The 24862-nt window shown below is 39.9% G+C and overlaps 1 protein-coding gene across 1 annotated transcript in view; it reads right to left on the reverse strand.

The window, feature by feature from the left end:
• DNM3 (dynamin 3) overlaps nt 1-23441 on the reverse strand; it is a 523181-nt gene extending 499740 nt beyond the window's left edge. The window contains exon 1 of the mRNA XM_058540062.1: nt 23218-23441. Within this exon, the coding sequence (XP_058396045.1) occupies nt 23218-23378 (161 nt within the window). The 5' untranslated portion in view covers nt 23379-23441. The remainder of the gene's footprint in view (nt 1-23217) is intronic.
• Nucleotides 23442-24862: the final 1421 nt, after the last annotated feature.

Consider the following 24862-nt stretch of genomic DNA (forward strand, 5'->3'; position numbering starts at 1 on the left):
GCCATTTGGTCCTGGACTTTTGTGTTTTGGGAGGTTTTTGATTACTGTTTCAATCTCTTTACTTGTGATTGGTCTATTCAGATTCTCTATTTCTCCTTGATTCAGTTTTAGAGGTTGTATGATTCTAAGAATTTATCCATTTCTTTGAGGTTATCCAACTTGCTGGCATATACCTTTTCATACTATTTTCTTTTGTATTTCTGTGGTATCTATGGTAATTTCTCCTCTTCCATTTCTCATTTTATTTATTTGAGCCTTCTCTATTTTTTTCTTAGTGAGTCTGGCTAAGGGTTTGTCAATTTTGTTTAGCTTCTCAAAGAATCAGCTCTTATTTTCATTGATCTTTTCAATTGTCTTTTAGTCTCTATTTCATTTATTTCTGCTCTGATTTTTATTATTTCCCTCCTTCTACTGACTGTGGGCTTTGTTCTTCTTTTTCTAGATTTTTTAGGTGTAGTTTGAGATTACTTGAGATGTTTCTTGTTTCTTGAGGTAAGCCTGTATTGCTATAAATTTCCCTCATCATACCACTTTTGCTGTATCTGATAAGTTTTGGTATACTGTGTTTTCATTTTCATTTGTCTCCAGGTATTTTTTTATTTCTCCTTTGTTTTCTTCATTGATCCAATGGTTGTTCAGTAGCATGCTGCTTAGTCTCCACATATTTGTGACTTCCCCTGCCTTTTTCTTGTAGTTGATTTCTAGTTTCATAGCATTATGGTCAGAAAAGATGCCTTATATGATTTCAATCTTCTTAAATTTACTGAGGCTTGCTTTGTTTCCCAACATATGGTCTATCTTTGAGAATGTTCCATGTGCACTTGAGAAGAATGTGTATTCTGCTGTTTTGGGATGGAATGTTTATTATACATCTATTAAGTCCATCTGGTCTAGTGTTTCATTTAAGGCCACTGTTTCCTTATTGACATTCTGTCTGGATGATTTATCCATTGACATAAGTGGGATGTTGAGGTCCACTACTCTTACTGTGTTGCTGTCAATTTCTCCCTCTAGGTCTGCTGATAGTTGCTTTATATACTTTGGTGCTCCTGTTTTAGATGCATGTATATTAATAAGTGTTATGTCTTCTTGGTGGAATGTCCTTTTTATCATTATATAATGCCAATCTTTGTCTCTCATTATCTTTTCTATCTTGAAGTCTACTTTGTCTGATATAAGTATGGCTATACCCACTTTCTTTTCCTTGCCATTTGCTTGGAGTATCATCTTCCTCTCTTCACTCTGAGCCTATGCTGTCTTTAGAGCTTAGATGTGTTTCCTGGAGGCAGCATATTGTTGGGTCTTGTTTTTTAATCCATCCAGCCACTCTGTCTTTTGATTGGTGAATTCAATCCATTTACATTTAGAGTGATTATTGATACATGAGGGCTTAATACTGCCATTTTATCTCCAGTTTTTCTATATTCCCATTGTTTCTTTTCCCTTGTATTTCTGACTGCCATTTCAGTTTGGTGGTTTTCTGTGATGGCTTTCTCAATTTTCTCTTTATTCATGATTTGTGACTCTGCTCTGATTTTTTGTATTATGGTTACCAAGAGGTTTATATAAAAGATCTCATAGATGAGATAGTCCATTTTCTGATAACCTCTTGTTTCCATTAGCCTAAGCAGGTTCCACCCTTTCCTCTTCTCCTTCTATATTTTTGTCACATATTATTCTTTTTTGTGTTTCGAGTTTGTGACTAAATTGAAGTGTTTATAGTTTTTTTCATGCCTTCTTTCCCTTTATCTTGTATGTTATAATTGTTTGCAAACCTACTCTGATAAAGAGGTGCAATTTTCTGATTTTGTCTGTCTATTTATCTCTTTGCTCAAAGCTTTGTAAACCTTTGCCTTTTTGTTTCAGGTAGGAGGGCTCCCTTAAACATTTCTTCTAAGGCAAGTCTAGTGGCAATGAACTCTCTCAGCTTTTGTTTATCTATTTTTATTTCTCTGTCATATCTGAAGGGTAATTTCACTGGATAGAATATTCTTGGCTGATAGTTTTTGTCTTTCAAGTATTTTGAACATATCATTCCATTCTCTCCTAGCCTATAAGGTTTCTGCTGAGAAATCCACTGAATGCCTGGTGGGGTTCCTTTGTGGGTTATTTTCTTCTGTCTTGCTGCCCTTAACATTTTTGTTTGTCATTGACTTTTGACAGTTTTAATATTATATGCCTTGGAGAAGGTCTTTTTGCATTGATGTAATTAGGAGTTCTATTGGCTTCATGTATTGTATGTCCAGTTCCCCAGGTTTGGGAAGTTCTCAACTATTATTTCCTTGAACAAGCTCTCTGCTCCTTTCTCCCTCTCTTCTTTCTCTGGGATACCTATAATCCTTATGTTACTTTTCCTAATTGAGTGGGATATTTCTTGAAGAAATTCTTCATTTTTTTTGAATCTTAATTCTCTCCTCCACCTGAAGCATTTCTAGGTTTCTCTCTTCAAGGTCACTAATTCTCTCTTCCGTAAGGTCTGTTCTATTATTTATGCTTTCTACATTCTTTTTTATCTCATTAATTGCATTCTTCATATCCAGAATTTGTAGTTGTTTTTTTTTAAGCGCTTCAATCTCTTTGGTGAAGTATTCCTTCTGTTCATTAATTTTATTCCTGAGCTCAGTGAACTGTCTTTCTGAGTCTTCTTGTAACTCACTGAGTTTCTTATGATAGCTATTTTGAATTCTCTGTCAGCTAAATTACAGTCTTCTGTGACTTCAGGTTTGATTTTTGGAAAGTCATCATTTTCCTTTTCTTCTGCAGTATTACTGTAATTCTTCATGGTGTTTGATGAATTGATCCTCTGCCGGCATATTTGTGGTAATAATCACCTTTTCTTATTTGGGTACAGCTTTGGTTACTTGGTTCTGGTCATCTGTGTCTTGTGTTCCTCCACTGGCTCTCCATGGGCTCGGGTGCTGCTGTCTCAGGCACCACCTGCATTGCTGTTCCCTGGTTGTCTTGGGGTGCTGGTTGCACCACTGCCAGGGGTGCTGGGTTCACAGGAGTCACTGTTGCTGGAGGGGGCCTGGGGACCCAGGGACTTGTCTACAGCCCCTGTTGTTCATGGAGCTGGTGTCAGGGTTGCTGCCACTGAGGGCTGGGTCACTGTTTCTGCTGTGGTTCTTGTTGCTTCTGGTTGCAGATTCCACCTGCCACCATTGTTGCAGGCAGGGGCTGTTTTTTCTGTTCCCACTCCATCTGCTCATAGTTGTGCTAGTCAGCCACTCTGCGTTCGCGTGGGCCAGGCTGGGCTGCAGCCACTGGGCAGGGGGCCTTCATGTGATCTGAGCCACTACCACTTGGCAGGGAGCATTCACACAGGCAGGGCCATCGTGGCATGGTAGGCACTCCTGTAGGCTGGGCTACTGCCACTCTACAAGCATTCACACGCAGGCCAGGCTGCCCCCGCCTCCACTCACAGTCACGCTGACTGCTGTGTGAGGATCAATGACCTGGATTGCTGTTGCTAGGGAGGGGAAAGGGGCTGCTCCCCTAGTTCCACTGCTTCCTGGGGGTCCAGTCCACCCACCTTCAGGTGTACAGCTGCATAAATCTCCAGACATCCTGTTGTGTTGTGGAGGGAATCCTCTGTTGGTTAATGGATGTCTGTGTAGTAGTAACTTAGAGGAGAGAGACAAAGGGAACAACTCACTCTGCCATGATGCTGCTATCACTTTGAAGCACAAAAGTTTATAATTTTGATGAAGTCCAATTTATCTATTTTTTCTTTTGTTGCTTGTACTTTTGGTGTCATAGCTAAGAAACCAGATCTAAACCCAAATCTAAAGTCACCAAGATTTACACTTGTGTTTTCTTCTGAGAGTTTTATCGTTTTAGCTCTTACGTTTAGGTCTTTGATCCATTTTGAGTTAGTTTTTGTATATGGTTTGAGGTAGGGGTCCTAATTCTTTTGCATGTGGATATCCTGTTGTCTCAGCACAATTTTTTGAAAAGGCTACTCTTCCCCCATTGAATCATCTTGGCACTCTTGTCAAAAATCAATTGACCATAAATGTAATTGTTCATTTCTGGACTCTCACTTCTATTCCATTGATCTATATGTCTATACATATGCCAGTACCACACTGCTTTGATTACTGCAGTTTTGTAGTAAGTTTTAGAATTGGGAAGTGTGGGTCTTCCAAATTTGTTGTTTTGCAACAACAAAAATTTGTTGTTTTGGCAACTCCATATGAACTTTTATAAAACTCCATATGAATTTTAAGATCAGCTTATCAATTTCTGCAAAAAAAAACCGGCACTTGGCATTTTTATAGGGACTATATTGAATCTGCAGATTGATTTGAGATAGATTATCATCTTAACAATTTTTAAACCTTCCGACTCATGAACACAGGACGTCTTTCCACTTATTTAGGTCCTTTTTAATTTCTTTCAATGATGTTTTGTAGTGTTTGCTGTGTAGTCTTAAAAGTTTTAAATATCAATGATATACTGACAACTACTAATTCATATCTTCAGTTAAACTCCCTTCTGTGCTCCAGACTCTCACATCGTACCACTTGGATGTCTTACAGGTTCTAACATGTCCAAATCCATACCCTTGATATTCTACTTCTAACGTTGTCTTCAGTCTCCCCCATTTCAGGAAATGGCAACACCATCGAGCTAGTCACAAGTTTAAAACCTTGAGCCAATTTTTATTTCTCCATTCTCTTATCTAATCCATCAGCAAGTCATGATGACTCTACTTCCAAAATATACATAGAAGCTTTACACTTCTCTCCATTTCTGCTGCCACCCCCAATCAAAGCTACTACTATTATCCACGTAGACAACTGCAAAAGCTTCCTAACCCCTCTCCCTGATGCTACTTCGCCTATCTCCAGTCTATTATCCTCACAGCATCTACTCATATAATGGGAATATAATGTGAGCCACATATATAATTTTGAGTTTTCTAGTAGCCACGCTACAAAAAATAAAAAGAAACAAGTAAAGTAAAATTTAACAATTCATTTTATTTAACCCTGTCTCTCCAAGATATAATTATTTCAATAGCTAATCAATATAAAAAATTACTAATGAGACAGTTTACATTCTTCTCTTCATACCAAGTCTTTGAAATTTTGTGTGTATTTTACACACACAGCACATCTCAACTTAGATGTTTAATTTTCATCAGAAATACCTGATCTCTATTTAATGTTCATAAAACTTACAGTTTCAAAAGTATATTCACATATCAAAACATACTTAAAAGTTTTCTAATAACAATCCATTGTTTTTAAATTTAGGTTTAAAGTAGTTAAAATTAAATAAAATTGAAAATTCAGTTTCTCAGCAGCATTAGTCACAATAACCACACAGGGTTGTGACTACTGTCTTAAACAGCACTGTCCTAGAGTGATCTTTTTTGGATATATATCAGATCATGTCACTCCCCTGATTACAATCCTTCCTTCAGTTGCTTACCATTGCACTCTGGACAAATTTAAATTATTTTTGACACCAACAAAGCCTTCTTAGACTTCCTCCTGCTACCTTTCCTTGATATACTTCCCCCTGCCCCAGGGGCTCTAGTGACACAGACTTACCTTAAGTTCCTCCAACACACAGAGCTCTTTGACACCACAGAGCCTTAGCACATACTGTTCCTTCTGCATGGACTGCTTTATCCTAGCTCTTCCCACGGCTGATTCCTTGTCCTTCAGCTGAAATGTCACCTGATCAGACAGGTTTCCCTGACCAACCTATAAATATGTCCTGTCTGTCATACTCTATCACTATTTCCTGATCATTTCTGTCATGACATCCATACTTATTTATAATTACATACTTTTTATTTGTTTATTATTGGTCTTTACACTAGACTGCAAGCTCCACAATGACAGAGAGTGTGCTTGTTCACTTATTAATGTCTTTCTGCTGCCTAAGACAGTGCCTGGTACACAGTGAGTATTCAATAAACAGCATCATATGCTGCAGATAAATCAGGACGTCAAAGGCTGAAACCTCTCCATTATATTTGTTGATTCATTCATTCAATATTTAATCAGAAGCTACTATGTGCTAGAAGTGAAGATAAATAAATATAACAGACTCTGCCCTCAAGAACCTCACAATTTAGTGGTAAAAGCAGATAAGATAATTTAATACAATGTAATAAGCATAACATTAGAGGACTACTCAGAGTCATGGGTGCCCAGAAGATGGACAAGTAACCTGGGAAAGATGAGGGAGTGGGAGGTAGCTGAGGCTTCCAAGAGGAGAGAAGACCCAAGTTAAAGATAACAGGAATTAACCTGGTGAAGGATCGGGGCCAGCCCTGTGGCTTAGCAGTTAAGTGTGCGCGCTCTACTACTGGCGGCCCGGGGTTCGGATCCTGGGCACGCACCGACGCACCACTTCTCCGGCCATGCTGACGCAGCGTCCCACATACGGCAACTAGAAGGATGTGCAACTATGACATACAACTACCTACTGGGGCTTTGGGGGAAAAAAAAAAAAAACAGAGGAGGATTACCAATAGATGTTAGCTCAGAGCCGGTCTTCCTCAGCAAAAAGAGGAAGATTGGCATAGATGTTAGCTCAGGGCTGATCTTCCTCACAAAAAAAAAAAAACCTGGTGAAGGATCATAATATTATTCCTATAAAGGGATCCACATGAAAAAGGCAAAGAAATGTGAAATAGCATGGTGAAAAGTGTGCATGACAAGAAAGATAGTTGAATCAAAGAATAACAACAGAAAACCTACAGATGCTGGGCCATGCAGGGCCTTTTATGCCATGCCAAGAAGCTTAGATTTTATGTTGTTGGCGTTAGGAGCTGAAAATTTTTCACCAACATAGTGACATCATTTAATTTTAATTCCATATCAATCATGCTATGGTTACATAGAAGTTAGATTGGAGGGTTACAGAGGGGGGAAACAATAAGTCTATTGCTATAGTCCAGACATGAATGATGACAACTTGAACTCGGTTAGTGGTTGTAGGAATTAAACATAGGTGATCAATTTCAGAAATACTTAGAAAGTAAATTAAGCTGTTTGGAGATCATCAGTGACCTTGGCAAGGGCAGTTTCAGTGTACTGATGGGAAAGGAAGACACATTTCATTCCTTATCCACAGCTGCAGCAGTAATAGGAATTGTGGAAGTGGTGATTAGTAGCTCCCAAATTTGGCTGCTTATCAGGAGCACCAGGAGAGCTTTCGAAAAACATGGATTACTCTGGCCTAACTCCAGACCCACAGAGTCATACTCCATGAGTGGAGCCCGGGAACCCTTACTTGGACAAGTTCCTCAGGTGAACCTTACATAGATATCCACATATTCGCTTTGAGAGATGCTGAGATGGACCAGTCTTTCAAGTATAATTATCCCTTGTAATTCAAATCTATTTGATTCCTGAGTTCAGACAGTGCAAGTTCGGACAGTGAGGGTTGTGAAGACAAGGAAAGAGCCAACAGCTGAAGGGGGCAGAGGTTAAAATGGGAGGACCATAAGGAGATTCATACCACTAAGAAAATGGATAGAGAAGTACAGGAGAGAACAAATAACTCAAAAACTGAGGCCTAAGGCCTAAGAACATTAGGTTATCAAGCTAAGAGCATGAGTTCATCACAGTTGATTTTATCTCATAAGTATTAAAAAATAAATCTCTTACTAAAAGCCATAATCTTCACTCGCAGTACTAACCCATCTTAAGTTGGGTCAACAATTTAATTAGTGAAAACTCAATAAAAATTAAGTACCTAAAACAGAATTGTGCAAGATACTGTGGGGAATACAAATAAGGAGTTTGCAGTCTGCCTTGGGGGCCAAAAACTAACATAAATCAGTCAGACATTTGGAAGTGCTGAACAGTGTGGAACCATCCCTAAGTCATCAGGAGGTTAGAGAAGGCTGCAATCTGTGAGCTCTGTGCCTCTGGCCCACCTCAACCTATGAAATTCTTAGTCTTTAATGCTCATTTCAAATCCTACCTCTTTCATGAAATATTTCCTGGACTCTCTAAAGACAGTGTTTTTTTCCTTTGTCCGAAACACTCTGTACTTCTAAAAGCACCAAAAAGGTCCTGGACACAATCTCTAGTGTGTATGTTGCGGAGGTTTCCCACACATCCAAGCAATTCTCAGACAGCAGCTGGGTGTCCTACAATTCAACTCAATTCTGACACTATCTACCTGGAGATGGCATCAGGTTCCACAGGTTAAGGGCTCAGTCCTACGAGACTCCCCCCACCACATGCACTTCAGATGCCAGTCCCAAGGCCAAGGTATTACCTGTGCTTCTGACCAACCAGCTATAGATGCCCACGACCTTCTCCTCAGGTTCAATTAATTTGCTAGAGTGGCTCTCAGAACTCAGAGAAACATTTTACTTAATAGTTTTACTTACTTTCTGGTTTATTATAAAAGGACATAACTCAGGAACAGCCAGATGGAAAAGATACATGGGACAAGGTATGTGGGAAAGGGCATGGAGTTTCCCTGCCCTCTCCAGGCACACCATTCTCCCTGAATCTCCACATAAGGCTCTCCGAACCCCATCCTTTTTGCTTCGTTACGTAGACGTCATTGATTAAATCATTGGCCAGTGATGACTGAACCCGATCTTCAGCCCCTCTCCCCTCCCCAGAGGTGGGGTTGGAGCTGAAAGTTTCATCCCTCTAATCACAGGTTGGTTCCTCTGGTGACCAGCCCTCATCCTTAGTTGACCTAGGGGCATTTCAAAGTCACCTCATTAACATAACAAAAGACACCTTTATTGCTCTCATCACTTAGGAAATTTCAAGAGTTTTAGGAGCTCTGTGCCAGGAACAGGTTCAAAAACCAAATATATATTTCTTATTATAAATCACAATATCACAGCACCCAAATTCTGTCTAAACTTCCATCTTTAGTAATCATCATAAACACATAACTGTTACTGTGTGACAGACACTGTCCTAAGTGCTTTATATGTATTAACTAATTTAATCTTCGCAACTACTCTATGAGATGGGTGCTACTATTACCCCATTGTACAGATGAGGAAGCTGAGGCACAGAGAGGTGAAGTGATATCCTAAGATCACAGAGTTGTTGAAATAAATTTCTAGGCCCAAGATGGAGTTGTTCCTGCCCGGGGTGCCACATCAGCAAACCGAAACTTGGATAACTTTTTTGTCCTTATAAATGCTCCAGTTGACCAGAAACATAGTATATTCAGTCAGCCAATCCCCAAACACCAAGCCAACTCCAGGCCTTCTCACCCTAAACAAGGTTGACTATGTGGTCCCCCCAAGCAGATATCTTCTATATGTCTCTTCCTGTTCTTTATTCTTTATCCTATAAAAGCTTCTTGCCTTCCAGCTCATTTTGCAGTTCTCCAAAAGGAGACTGTGCACTTCATGAAGAGTGAAATAACGTCTGTTTGTATCACCCAAATTTTCTTCTTTAACCATTTTTTTAACAGAGCTATTCTGTGGCACAGCTAGGATGTGAACTCAGGCAGTCTGGCTCCACAGAGTACAAGTTTTTCAGTCAACACTCTATAAGCTCTTGAGTACACTCCATGCTAGTCTACCTTAGATTCTGTTGAGGGCAAATACTTTAATTAACTTTTCATCCCAAAAGTAGACGCTCAAATACAAGTTGATTGTTTGAATTCCTTTTGGTCACAAAATAGCACACTCTGCCCAGGCCATGCTCATTCCTACATACTCAGAAATGACCACTGTATACACAGAAAAGATGAGAAAAGTGAGAGGAAAACACATTTGGGAGGAGTGGAAAACAAAAGCTTGATAGGTAGAGGGTTTCAAAAGCCAAGTAGAGATTTAAAAAGAGGGTGGTATCTGCAGGTTCTTGAGAAGGACAGTGACGTGAAAGTTGTGTGTGTTGGAAGATTAATCTGAGAGCAGTGATATCAGCATGGAATGGGTGAATGAGAAATGGAAGAAGTGAGAGAGCAGGATGCTGTCAGAGTTATCCAAGTGTGAGGGGAGGACCTGGACTACAATGGTCACAATGAGAACAAAGAGAAAGGATGTTCTAAACATCTAAAAGATGTTCTGCATAAGGAAATTACAATTTGTATTAGATTTAGGAAGACGACTTTAAAAATAAAAAGGATGAAATGATGATTTTTCATAAGTTTATAGGCTAGTATACCATTGAAAGAAGTGGGATTGTCAGGAAAAATAGATTTTAAAATCAGGCTGTTATTCCATTCTTTTTTTCAAAGAATAAATGTAATTTACTACTAAAACATCCTTCTCCACAGCTGCTTCATGGAATTAGCCATTCTGTGAGAGATTCCAGTTTCTTTACATCCACAACTATTTTTTGAAGGCCTGGAAGGACTGGACTCAGGGAAGTCTTTACCCTTTTATATGTCTGCCATTTCTTATCTACCTAGAGATGGCCTAAACAAAAACATACATTTTTTTAAAGCCAGATTTCTCTCTGACACCCAGCAAGCCAAATCACAGACTTTAAGTTAACAAGAACCTTCAAAGTCCTTTTGCTCAACAGGCCTCCTATCTACACCATGCCAAGGAGCCAGTCAGTCTTTAATCCCCAGCCTCCAACCTTCTGATGACGGAATGCTTACTGCTTCACAGGCAACCCATTTCACTTCCTAACTGTTCTGTTGAGCAGTCTCTCTTATGTTAAGTTTAAATCTGTCTGCCTGTAACTTTCACCCATTTGTTCTAATTCTGTCTTCTGGGGACACACAGAGTTGATCTAATCCCTCTCCAATTAACAGCTCCTCAAATATTTGCAGACAACATCACGATCCCACCAACTACCTTCTACAAATGCCTCACATAACAATTGTTAGCCTAGTTACCCTGATGATAACAGCACAGCGCATATCAATGCTTGTAGCCACCTGGGTCACCAAGTTCTTTGAAGGAGCTGCTATATACATAGAGCCTCACACAGTTCCTGGCATATAGTGGACTCTCAAAATATGACTGTAAATGACTCAGTGAATGAAAAAAATCCACCTGCTAATAAATTTTCAAACATATTCTTTCTCAACTGGTTTTATTATCTACCTACAACCAAAGAAGTTTACTAAACACTCTTTGCCCTCAAAAATCAAATGGAATATCATATAAAGAAAATATAAACCCAGAAACAATCTGGCAGGTATGCAGGTAAATGAAACATCTTAATAAATAAGAAACCTCAGTGGGGGAAAGACAATTTTTACTGTACATTCTTTTGGAATGTCTGAGTTTTTATCACCTGTACATATTCCTTTTTCAATTAAAAGACAGTTAATTTAATCAAATAAAAATAATAAAATTACCTCCATTTAACTTGCCTAGTGGAATAGTAGGGTATAGTGTGAACTGTACCTTCTATAATATAAAGATATGTCCGACCACTTAAATATAGAATAATCAAACAAATGACTAGAAGTAACATTAGATTTAATCTAGTCCAGAGGCATTCAACAATTTTGAGGACAACCATAGTAAGAAATACATTTTATATTGCAGGGTAGTGCACATATACAAATATACAACTAATATAAAAGTTTCACAATACAGTACTCACCACTGCCATCTAAAATGTACTCTGATACTTTTTTAAGGCTGTCACAACCCATTAAATTGATATCATGTCCCACACATAAGTCACAACCCACAGTTCGAAAAACACTGACCTAGTCCAACATCCACCCCTCCTCTCAACCAATTTACTGATGAAGAAGGTATGATTCAGCTTGTATAAGTGGCTTGTACAAAATCACATAGCTAATTCATTCATTTAGCTCCTGCTGTATGCCAGGATTATGTTATGGGAAATGACAAATGAAACACTGCTCCTGACTTCATGGAAGCTGCAAATAGTTGGGCAGACAGACAAGGCAACCAACTGCACATAAGATCCCTGTGCAGCAAAGTGTGAGCAAGGACCACCAAGGAGGGGCCTCCAAATCAGACAGAGCGAGCTGAGGAAGACCAGTGGGGTGATGGTAAAGACCAACTGACCCCAGCTCTCATTCCTTTCCACCATGCTGCCTCAGCTTCCCGGAGGCATTCCTTGAATAAACATCAAGGGAACACCTAGTACGGGTGTAAATCAAATCCACCTCAAACTCAGTAAGTCACAAATACTCCTAACTCCCTCAGCAGTAAGATTTCGTCTATGTTTTTTCTTCATACCTCCCTACAGTATAGTAGACACTCCACTAAGCAAGGCTTCCTCCTTCACATTCCCTCTCTTGCTGTTGAAGCAAGAGACTCAAGATCCTCCCATCACTTCTCTTCTTCATTGAGAAAAAAAAAACCCTGAGGAAAATATAATATTCAAAGCAGCTAAATCAAATCAAGTACCCCCCGCAATTTCACATGATTTATTTTTTAGGATTAGGTAAACAGACTAGGCAAAGTTGCTTAAATTGAATCCACAAGGACTGCAGTCCCATAGTTATATTAGTATTTCTAGATGAGAATGCAAAAATCTCACCACACAATGGTTGCTGTCCAGGAGGTAAGACTCAGAGAATCATGAATGCTAGGATCTGTGAAAACCGATTGTGGGCCTTTTCGTCTCTTTTAAATACATGATAAGAATGGATTTCAGTTTTATTAACCAGAAAACAGAAACAGACATACACACACAAAGTTCTAAGCCTTCTCTAGATAAGACCCCCAAAGCTATTCTTCTACAAAGCGTCTGAGGCATACCAAACAAAACAAAGATAATGTAATTCCAAATGGAACCAGTTAACTAACTCAGAGCTAAAATTGGTGGTTAACAAGTTGTGGAAATGTCAATCAAGTCAGAATAGGTATCTTTCCACTGAAAATGGAGTCATTAGGTATTACTTCAACATCTAGAAGAATTTTGGTTCTTCTCTAAGGTCTAATAACACCAGACACCACTATTTTTCTGCCTCACCTCCTGACCCCTTGGCTGTCGATCTTGTCTGTTCCTTGGGCTCACCTCATACTCTTGCTAAGCAGTCCTGCTTCTCCAGCTGGACTCCCTCAGTTGTTTTTCCCACTTCTACTCCCATCTTTGCCTACAATTTCATCTAAAATTTCAAAAAGATAAAGATATGCTAAGAATGGTTTACTCCCTATCACAACATCAAATACTTCCCTGAAAATTTATTCTCTAGGAGAACATCTGAAAATATGTTCAGCAAAATTCACTTTAATTCTATTATTTCTCTGTTAATAATTCTATTATGTTCATTATCTCCAGTATTCATCATTTAACCCCTAGCATGTCACTTAACTTTTTTCCAGCTCAATCTTCCTCATTTCTAAATTGAAGTTAATAACACATGCCTTTACTATCCTCTCAGGGATATTGTAAGGATTAATAAAAGAATAAGTGGGGGGCCGGCCCAGTGGCGCAAGCAGTTAAGTGCACGCGCTCTGCTGCGGCGGCCCGGGGCTCGCCGGGTCGGATCCCAGGCGCGCACCGACGCACCACTTGGCAAGCCATGCTGTGGCAAGATCCCATGTAAAGTAGAGGAAGATGGGCATGGATGTTAGCCCAGGGCCAGTCCTCCTCAGCAAAAAAGAAGAGGATTGGCAGATGTTAGCTCAGGGCTGATCTTCCTCACAAAGAAAAATAAATAAATAAAATAAAAGACTAAATGGAAAAGTGCTTTGGAATTTTGGGGAGGGAAGAGTATACAAATTCGGTTTATGTTGTGTATATTTATTTAAAGAAAAAAATACACTTGTTAATGCTAAGTGTGAGCAATGCTTTCTTTAAAGAAGGCCCAAATACACTCTAAGTTAGTCTGATCTAAAAGTTAGTATTTTGATGCAGCTTGTAATTTTCCAACACACACAAAAATGAGAATTTGCAAATACATATTACTATCTATCATCTCTCTTAAATTTATTTTTGTTTTTAAAATATTCAGAAAATGTCCAGTCTAGATAAAAGACTTAAACCAATAGCCATTGTATGGGTTCTGGTACCAATTCCAACATGGGGAGGGGGTACCACACCACCACCAAGCAATGCTCCGGACACCAACCGGGTATCCGACAATTCAATTCAATTCTGACACTATCTACCTGGAAATAGCCTCACATTCCACAGGTTGAGGGCTCAGTCCCACAAGACTGACCCCAGGGCCGGCCTGGTGGCATAATGGTTAAGTTTACACACTCCGCTTTGGCGGCCCTGGGGTTCATGGGTTCGGATCCCTGGCACGGATCCACTCATATGCACCACTCATCAGGCCATGCTGTGGCAGCATCCCACATACAAAATGGAGGAAGATGTTAGCTCAGGGCTAACCTTCCTCACAAAAAAATACATATATATTAAAAAAAAAAAAAAAAAAAAAGACTGACCACACACACACACACACACACACACACTTCAGAAGCCAATCGCAAGCCCAGGTTGTTACCTTTACTTCTGACCAACTGGCTATAAAACACAGGTTCCCACAACCTCCTCCTTGCATTCCATTAATTTACTAGAACAGCTCACAGAGCTCAGAAACATTTTACTTACTAGATTACCAGTTTATTATAAAAGGATATAACTTAGGAACAACCAGATGGAAGAGATGCATAAGGCAAGGTATGGGGAAAGGGCCTAAGGGCTTCCCTGCCCTCTCCAGGAGTGCCACTTTCCCCAAATCTCCACAAGTTCACCAACCTGGGAGCTCACCAAACCTAGTCCTTTTGGATTTTTGTGGAGACTTCATTATATAGTCATGGTTGATTAAATCATTGACCACTGGCAATTGATTCTACTTCAAGCCCCTCTCCCCTCCTCAGAGGTTGAGAGGGGGGACTGAAAGTTCCAACCCTCTAACCACATAGTTGGCTCCACTAGCAACCAGCCCCCATCCTTAGGTGCTTTCCAAAAGTCACCTCATTAACAGAACAAAAGACATCATAACCATTCTCAACACTTAGGAAATTCCAACAGTTTAGGGAGCTCTGAGCCAGAAACCATGGACCAAGACCAAATATTTATGAGAAATATATTTTGGTCATCTGAATGACCAAATATATATTTTTACTATAAATCACAATATCACACTCATCATTTATTGAATGCATAACATGGGCCATACACTTCACATCATCTTACTAGAACTCACACACATAAAAAAATGAAGTCTGTATTATTATTCCTACACTGCAGATGAGGAAATTAAGTCCCGGTGAGGTTCAATGCCCTGCTGAGGAGCCATGCTACCAGCAAGAGTCAGAGGTGGGACTGAAACACCAGTCAGCAAAGTCTGCACTCTATCACCAGGATATGATGACTCCTTTTCAAATACTTGCAATCACAGGCCCTCCAGGATGAGTTCAACAGACTCCATCTTATCAACAGAATTACTAAGAAATTGTCTTTCAGAAAATTTGCAAAGTCATGTAGCCAGAGCATGCACAGAAGAAGAAATTTTGACCTGAAATGACTGCGGAACCAAAGATTCTCCTTCCCTCAGGACCAAAGGACCGGGACATTATCAGAACTTAAATGTCAGACGCTTACCAGAAGTGAAGGGTCCATCATTCAGGGAGATCCGGGGTTAAAATTCCTCCCCCACCTTACCATAAATGTTTAGAACCTCATCATAAATGTTTAGAAGCTTACCATAAATGCTTAAAACCCACCAATCAAAACCTGTCCTGCCAGTGTTTCTACATGCCAGCCTGTTCTCCCTAACCTCTTAAATTTTGCCCCAAATCCTGAATCGGGGAGACAGATCTGAGGGTACACAACCCCTGTCTCCCTGCAGATCGATCTCACAGAATAAAGCTGATCTCTTTTCCCAAAGGCTGATGTTGTAATTAACTGGCTTGTTTATGTACATCGGGCAAGAGAACCCCAATTTTGTGTGGTAACATACTGACTTTTTGAGGATCTAAGAAAAAAAAAATCATAAATAAGATTAGTCACCCATCAAATTACTTATTTAAACACATTAGTCTTTACAATTCTATGCCATTGAAACAACAGACAATGAGATCCTTCGGAAGCCCTACCCACTTCTAATAGGTATGTATGCATTATTCATGGGTATATCGTGACGTTGAAGCAGTGGGAAATGAAAATGAGACACTGTCACAAAAGAGCACTGAGGGACACATTTTAAACTCTTGGAAGTAGGGAGTTTCAGCAGAGATTTTAGAGAAAAACAAAATCTAAAGCAATCTTTTATCATTCATATAATTCATGGATTAAATATGTCACCTTTTTCCTCAACCACTATCTTGCCTTTCTTATCAATTAACATTAAAGATTTAACACAATATTAATGCTTGTTGAAATTAATTGTTAAAATAATTTCTATGACATCGAAGAATGCAAACACAAAAAAGTAAGAATGTGAAACAGGCAAACTGAAGGGTGAGGATTTGCTACCCAAATATATCTTTTATTTTACCAAAAAGTTCACTCATTTCTTTAAATAGTAACCTTTCTATTTATATTATTTATTTACACACAACTTTTCAGAAGCTTTCCTTGGTTAAAGCAAGGCCTATCAGTGACCATCGCAGGCACAACTTTCTAGCTATGCCCACCTGGTGGAAAAATATTCATAGTGTATGAAAATGCCAACTATTTCATTTAGTCTTTTCCTGGGCCCATCTGTTCCCTAAAAGTCACAACTTACTCTAGAGTATATTATCTCAGCCAAATTACCTAGTCTAAGCCTGAGAAAAATCCTGCTCCCTGTCTCTACTATTGTGTATGGGAAAAAAACAAATGAAATCGCACTGCTGGTCCGCTATCAAGAAAAGTAATGGAGAGGAGTATCAAGGAGGAGGAAAGATTGGTCCAATGGAAGGGAATGGGAAAAGGAGGAGGCAGAGGAAGGGTGAGAGGGAGGCACTTCAAAACAATAACAGGACGAAGGGAAGATGATGAACTGACACAGGTCCCCCTGTTCTGAACACCAAGTTCCAAGCTCAACTCCGATTCTGTTTCCGACCTTGAGCAAATCTCTTAGTTTCTCTTTATCCTAATGAAGCTCCAGGAAGTTAGCAAAAATTAAGCCAGGAGAAGGTTTCTTACAGAACCTAGTGAAATGCCAGCACTTGCTACTGATAAAAGAATAGCTAGGCTACCTATGACCGAAAAAAAAAAAAAAAAATCACCAATGTATCACAAACATCATATTAATAAACCCTCTAATTTGGTGGAACAGTGTATAACTCAAGAAATGCAAATCGTTTAGTGTCAACCCTCCACCTCTACTCTCCCTTCTTTCTAAATGCCTTATTCTTAAAAAAGAAAATAGAATTCTACCTCCCTTTAAGTATTAGTGCCTTGGAGGTCCTTATAAAGCAGTTGGTTTGATCTACCCCACTCTCAATAAGGCTTCTCACTGCATCCAGTTATATTTTTAATCTCTCCAACCTCTTTTCTTTGCTGCTACTCTTCTCTCGGATCCTCTCCAATATACAGTATCTCTTTGTGATAAAGTGACAGTCTAAATTCAATGCCTTGTTGTCAAGTCAGACACCAAGACACAGATCACCACCTCCCTGCTTTGACATCGATACTTCAGTACATGCAGCCTTGAGCTAAAACGATACCGGCTGCCAAATGACACTGGAAACTCATATATTATCTACTTTCCTCTTATATACCAACTCAAATTCAAAATTGTAGTTTTTCACGGTTTTCTATTTTGTAAAAATAAATTGACATAGTATAAATTATTTCATCCCAATTAGTTCGCATTATACCCAACTGCCTTCATTTTACAAACTCACTTGAAAGTTGTAGTCTCATACTTTATGCTATCAGTTCTTTTTTTATACATACAACAGCTTCTATACATTCATACTTCCTTCTATGTTCTTACCCAGTATACTTAGAACTCAGTAAATACGTGCTCATTGACTTTACTTGCCCATATTTCTCAAGAGTATCAATAGAAGTCACATCCAAGGCTAAATCCCAGTTTGGCCCCTTACTAGCCACGTGACCCTGTGCAAACTACTTGTCTCTCTAAACTTGAGTTTCCTTCCCTATTGACGTGGGGATGTGAAAACAAGTAATGTATAGAAGGCAAAGAAAGTGTATAACAACATCCATGCCTGCCACCCAATAAGGCCAAACAAATACTGGCCTTCAGCTTCGACTTCAATACTTCCTTCAACTTTACATAAATGTGTTTGGTATAACATAATCCATTAGGATTTTTAAATTAATGCTGGAGTGTGAGAGATTGCAAAGCAGACTTAGAGGTAGGCAAAATTTTGGCCATACAGAAAAGTAAATTGGATTATTCTATACAGTACATTAGCTCAGGGCTCTTTTGACTTGGCTCTGGTCGGAGAGGAAAAAATCATCTATTTCCTTTAGCTGTTTGCCACCCTCTCTTAAAATTAAATAAATCATAATAAAAAGTAAAACATCATAATTTAACTCCCTTATTAACCCTAGCAAAAGGTACTACCTAAGAAAAACATCTAATATACTAAATGTATGTTCCATTGGTAGAGAACCTAATAGCCTACCCTGAAGCATAGCTAACTATTAAGTTTCCATCCCTCCAAAGTTCTGGATGACTGCCTGCCCAACTTCAATTTTAAAGTTAATCAAGTGCATTTTTTGATATCTGTTAATAATAAGTAAGTTTCAAAACAGAGGTATTTTATCCAGTCCAGTTCACCCAGTTGTATTGCTTCTCAGATATTATTAATAAAAAAAGAATTAAGTTGATTTTGGTAATTAAATCCTACCAACCGTGAATTTGTGATAACCTAAAATACATTACATAATGTTAATTCAGGAAAAATATCTTCATAATTTCAGGTTTTAGCAATTCATTGTTGGACGAAAAAAAAGTTCATGTTTTTGATATTTATTCAAATAGATGCTTGGGAACTATGAAGCATAATTTTCAACAATTATCACATTTTAATTATTAGCCTCCATTTATCTAATAACTTTAATACTTGGAAGCTACTTATTGAAAAATATTCACTAATTCAGATGCTTTGATACTTTTAAAAAATCTTTTCCCTCAATACAAACCTATTTCTGAATTAAGAAATTTTACTAATATGAAGGCTTCTGGGCCTAATCTCATTTGCAATTAGAGAACTCCTACCTCCTCAAATTTTAAATACTCTCTTGAAATACGTTAAAGGATTTAAGAATAGATTAGTGTCTATTTAAACCATATAAATGACTTCTGGATTTGTAAAAAATTATCTGGTCCTATCCATTCAACAATAGCATCAATGGCTCACTTTTATAGTTCTCCCACAAAACAACTTTAATTTGATAATCAACATATTCATCTTTAGAAAACTCACAACTAAATAAATATATATTATATGATATTACCACATTGAAATGAAGTCCCATCAACACAGTCACTTAAAAAAAATCTCTTATTTGGTCCCCATTAATCACAAAACCTATTCTATTTGTGCAAAATCGAAAGTCTATTTACCACTCAGGCTAGAATAAAATAATGTGGAATCCTCTGCCTATGCAATTAGCATTGAAGAACTAGTGTCTCTAACAAGTATATCATTAAAAAACATTTGCACATTAACTAGTACAGTTTTCACTTAACATGTCTATAAACAAGTTATACGCACTCTAAACACATACTTAAACAAACAATCCAACTACATACTAGAGCTCCCTTCAAGAATATCTAATATATAAAGAAAAATACTTATCTTTTAATTAATGTTACTTCCACCTAAAGGGTTGCCTCAAATCCTTTGTGAAATGAGGCAAATTAGACATATACAAATAAATATTAATAAAATTATTAATATAGCAGCTTATTTATTTAGGTGGTGCTTTCCAATGTGATCAAAGAAAGAAGTTAAAAGTATTTATCAGAAGAATTGGTAAATCTCAGTATGGAGGGGGCAATATGGCACAGAGCTTTCAGAAGATTGGTATAGAGCCCAGGAACCTCAGGGTGAATCCTAGCTGCACTGCTTTTAGGTTAAATTAAATTAGCCTTCAGTAAGTTACTCATACTCTCTAAATCTCAATTTCCTCTCTGTAAAATGGAACTCATAACAGTACCTTCCTCTTCGGGGTTTTATGAGGATAAATGAGATTATCCATGTAAAAGCATCTAGAATAGCACCTGATGCCTAGCAAATACTGGATAAATGGGAACCATTATCATCATCATCATCTCACTGCACTGTAAAAAAAAAAATGGATGTGAAAGTAGTTGAATAATTCCATTCTTCCACACACAAACCAGACCAATGTGCAGACCCCAAGCCAGCTAGTAAACCCCTATATTCAGATTATGAGTCTCAGCTCCTATTCATTAGACATTAAGCTGCGTCTCACTGCCAGCATATATCTCATCTGAACAACCAAAAGAACAATCTGGTTACTCACACTATATCACATTAATATGTAAATTCATCACTTCAGCAAGAAAATCACAGACAAGTGGTTTGTTCACGACTCACTTTATTCACAACAATCACAAACCTGTCACCCCAAAATTGGTTTTTATAGCTACAGTTAAATGAAGTAAACACATTCACATCAAATTCATTCAGTGGTGTCAAAAAAATTAATATAAACAAACTATCTGAGAGGAGAAGTTAGGGCTAGTCCACTAAACATGGATTGTTAAATACTGAAGAAAAAACACATTATTATTTTGAAGAGAACAAGCTTAAATGATGAGCAAACACTATTAATTTACACAAGCAATGATCTCTTGTTTTATGACTGCATTCAATAATGGCACATTAGGTCAGAGTCTTAAAATGAAAACAGCTATATGTAAAAGAGGAAAGTTTCATTCTTAAAGGAAAAGACCTTATCTTTATTGCAAAATTTCTGGGTAATAAAAAGATAAAAGTTGTAGTAAAATATGAGTAGTTTTTTTCCTGCCTAAGATGAATCTCTTACCAAAATAGCGAATTCCTTTTTCCCTAAGGTCGGTTTATAATTAGAAATTAGATTTCTCAATAATTCAATGACTGAAGTCTTTATTAAAGTCAAATGACCTTTTTAATTAAATGTTCTCCTAATACATAAGCTCTGCTAGGCAGGTGTCATCTCTACAGATAATAAAGCCTTTATACATTTATTAAACGAGTTTTTCCTTTATGTTCATCCTTTTCTTTGATTTGACATTCTAACAGTGATTAATTATTGGTAAATTTTAAAAAGTATAACAAATTACTAATGTATTCCGGTCAATGCTTTGATTTATATAATATTTATAATGTCCCTATTTTTCATTCTATCACGAATGAAATGTTCAAGCTAAAATATTTTACTCTTCCATACGTCGTTTTTCAAATTCTCTTTTCCAAAGAATATAGCTAGTGAGGGGAAATGTGTACAATTTTATTATAGCATTAAGAAGTGTATTAGGATTTGAAAACTTGGTGAGCAGAATTGTGATACGCACATAAAATTGACATTAGGTTCAAAAGCCCTTGCCACAAACAACGCATTTATAATATAGGCTCATCCAACTAAATATAGGAAAGATGCATAAAAATATGGTAATTGCATTTGAATTATTTAAAATTTTAATCTTTAAGTTATTTGTTTAAAAAACAAAAGTAATTAAATGACTATTAAGGCCTCATATTGAATGCTCTGGAGTTTGAAAACCCAAAAACACATTGTCATCAAACCTCACTTTCCCTATGGATATCACTTTAAATTTAGTGAATTTCAATTGGCAGTAAATCAAAGAAAATAAAACCCTAAGTATGTGACTGTTGTGTGTATATGTCTGAAATCACATATTCATCCATCACTTCACCATAAGTCTACGATGACGTAGGCAAAATGCTTTACCATCACTTTTCTCATCACTCAAAATAAATGACAAAACCGAGGCAAAGTGATTGACTTTATCAAAGATGTCAGCCAATTGTCAGCAATTTTACTTTTTTATTAGGCTTCTTAGCTTTCTAGTTCCTATGAGGGACAAAAAAACAACGAAGAGTATCATGAGAGAGAGAGCATGATCTAAGAAGAAAGAATATGCACTTTATGGATAATAACATTCCCAAAGGAGATGTGGGAATATCTGAATTTGAAACATCACCAAACACTAACCAAAAAAAAAAAAAAAAAGAAAAAAGGAACAGGGACAGGAACCTTCTGAATCTCAAATCACTAACCAGCCAAATAAAAAGAGTATAGTACAATCTCTGGATTGTCCCCCCTCTGGCCCACTCTCTCGGCTGCTGTACATGTCTACCTGGTTTACTACTAGGGACAGCTTTCATAACCTTTTCAAATGGGCTTTTCTTAGCAAATGTCTGCATTCCTCGGGCAAGGCCGTTAAGGCAACTTAATCCCTCATGAATTCCTCAGTGGAAGAAATGCTGATTCTCAATTCAAAAATTAATTCTTTAGCGTTTTCTGTATTAAGAGTCACGAAGAAACCTATAACTATAATTTAGATTCAGCATGTTATCTTGAAGACTCGCAGGACAAATAAGAGCGTAGGGAACAGAAAACGATGCTGGGGGAGGGGGCGCAGAGAGAGTGCGAGAAAGATGCTGGTCAATTCCGAGATGATGCAGGAATGACATGGCACCTGGACCACACAAGTCCACGTCCACCCCCTTCGGAGTCTGTGCCTCGGTTTCTCTGACATATGCCTGGAGCTGTGAATAGGTGCACATGCGAACACACCACCTTTTATTCTTCGACTCCTAGCGAGGAGAATGGTGGCGAAGCGTCGCTGGATAGAGCTTCACCACAACAAACGATTTCTTTCTCCTCGCACCCCGCCTCCTCTGCCAGGGGCAGGCGACGACTGTCTCGAACAGTAGACAGCTGAGGGGAGCCGAGAACCAGGGCGAGAAGGAGAGCATCTCCGCGGGGGGCGGGGGACTAAAGCCCCGCAGCCTCGCGGAGAGCCTCGGCGCGGCTGACAGGAAAAGGAGGGAGACGCGGAGCCGGGAAAACAGCAGCGGGGCTCTGGGAAGCGCCTGGGCGCGCTCCGCATCCACGCTGCCCGGGGCTGGCGCGCACAGAGTGGGGGAAGTCGGTCCCGCGGCGGACTCCCTCCCCCGACTCCCTGACCGGAGGACGGGAGGAAATGGCTTTGTATCGCAGGATGAAAGGCAAACGGGAGGGCCACCAGGCTGGGGGGACGGAGGACGCCCGGAGCCGGAGGACCCCGCCCGCCCCAGGACACCGCCGCTGTGCCCTCCATTCCGCCGCAGCCTCCGGTCCACCCCGGGCCCCCGTCGCCCGTCCACGTCCCAACGGCCCGGAGCGGGGTCGCCCCACACCCCCCGCCCTGCGCGCTCACCTGCCCACGAAGTTCTCGAGGACCGAGCTCTTGCCGGCGCTCTGGCCGCCCACCACGGCGATCTGCGGCAGCTCCAGCAGGCAGCTCTGTCCCAGCGCCGAGAAGGCGTCCTGCAGACGGTTCACCAGCGGGATCAGCTCCTCCATCTCTCGGTTCCCCATCTTGCCTCCGCGGCCGGCCGCCCGCTGCTCCCTGCTCGCCTCTGCGTCCTGGCCCAGAGCCGGGGCCGCGCCGCCCTAGCCGCCGCCGCCGCCGCGCTGGGTTCAGTCCGCCGACTCCAGCGCAGACGTCGGATCCCGCCGCCCGCCCGCCGCTCCGCTCCTGACAGCTAACGGCCCGCAGCGCGCCTGCGCGGGCCTGCGGGGGCGTGGCCCGGCTCCGCTACCGCCCGCGCCCCGCCGGGCGCCTGCTCCGCCCCAGGGTTCCCAGCCAGACGCCGTCGGCCCCGCGCGCACGCACTGCCTCCCAGCTGCGGCCACATGCCACCGCCTCTGTCTTCTGCTGCCCAGGTTCAGAGGCGAAGTTACAGCACTTGGCCGGAGAATGACATAAAATCGGCAGCAGCCGGCGGCACTGTTCTCTTTCAGCAGCTACAAAGCTGAAGTGCAGTGGAAAACACTACCACCGATAACAACAGCACTCTCGCCAGCGGCAGCAGCACCGCCGCCGGAGTACACTTCCCAAAAGGCAATCTCTTGTTCTCACGCCCTACTCCAGAACCCTGCTCCTCTCCGGGTGGCCGGCCTGCTGGAGTCTAAATTCCTCAATCTGACGTCCGTTTCAGGCCCTGCATAGTCTGACTCTACCTAATCACTCGACTTTAATGACCCGGTCCTCCCAGCCCCGCCTAAGCAAAGGTGGAGTCCGTCAAGCTTACCCGCACCACTCCCGCTCTTCAGCCTACCACGCTCATTCTGTCTTTTGCGACTCCTCATGCCATTTCTCCTCCCAATCTATCTCCTTCTATGGGGTCTATCAATAACCATATATTTGCACCCATTCTGTTAAATTTAGCAAATTGAGAAGTGACTGTGCATCGGGTCCAGTGCCTGGTGATGGAGACACAAACATAAATGGCCATGCTTCTCTTGGCCTCCTTACAGGGTTCCTCTTTTGGAATATCGATACTCCTCAGGATTTAATTCATGGGCTTTCTCTTGTCTCAGCTTTATCCTCTACCTGAGGACTTTCGCATGGCTTTTACTCCACATGATGCGACTACAGAAATCTACATTGCTAGCCCACCTCTCTCTCCTGTGCCTTAGACTGTACTCCAACTGGTCCTGGACCTCACTACCCGAATGTCTCACCAGTACCTCTGACTTAAGTTATTCAAAACTGAACTCATCTTTTCTCATCTCTGCATTTAATGGTACAAATTTCCCTCTAACCCCAGAAAGACTTGTATAAAAATGTCCATAATAACCATAAAAACTAAGAACAACCCAAATGTTCACCAAAAGGTGAATGAATAAACACGTATGATATATGCATACAGTGAAATATTCTCAGCAACAGAAAGGAGTGAATTTCTGATACAGCAACAGCATAGTTGCTGTACATGGCAAATGGGACTTTGCAGATGTGATTAAATTAAGAGCCTCAACTTTTTTTTAAAGTAGAAGAGAAAGACAAATAAAACTGA

The sequence above is a fragment of the Diceros bicornis genome, chromosome 4, assembly GCF_020826845.1.
Source record: "Diceros bicornis minor isolate mBicDic1 chromosome 4, mDicBic1.mat.cur, whole genome shotgun sequence".
NCBI classification, from domain to species: Eukaryota; Metazoa; Chordata; class Mammalia; order Perissodactyla; family Rhinocerotidae; genus Diceros; species Diceros bicornis.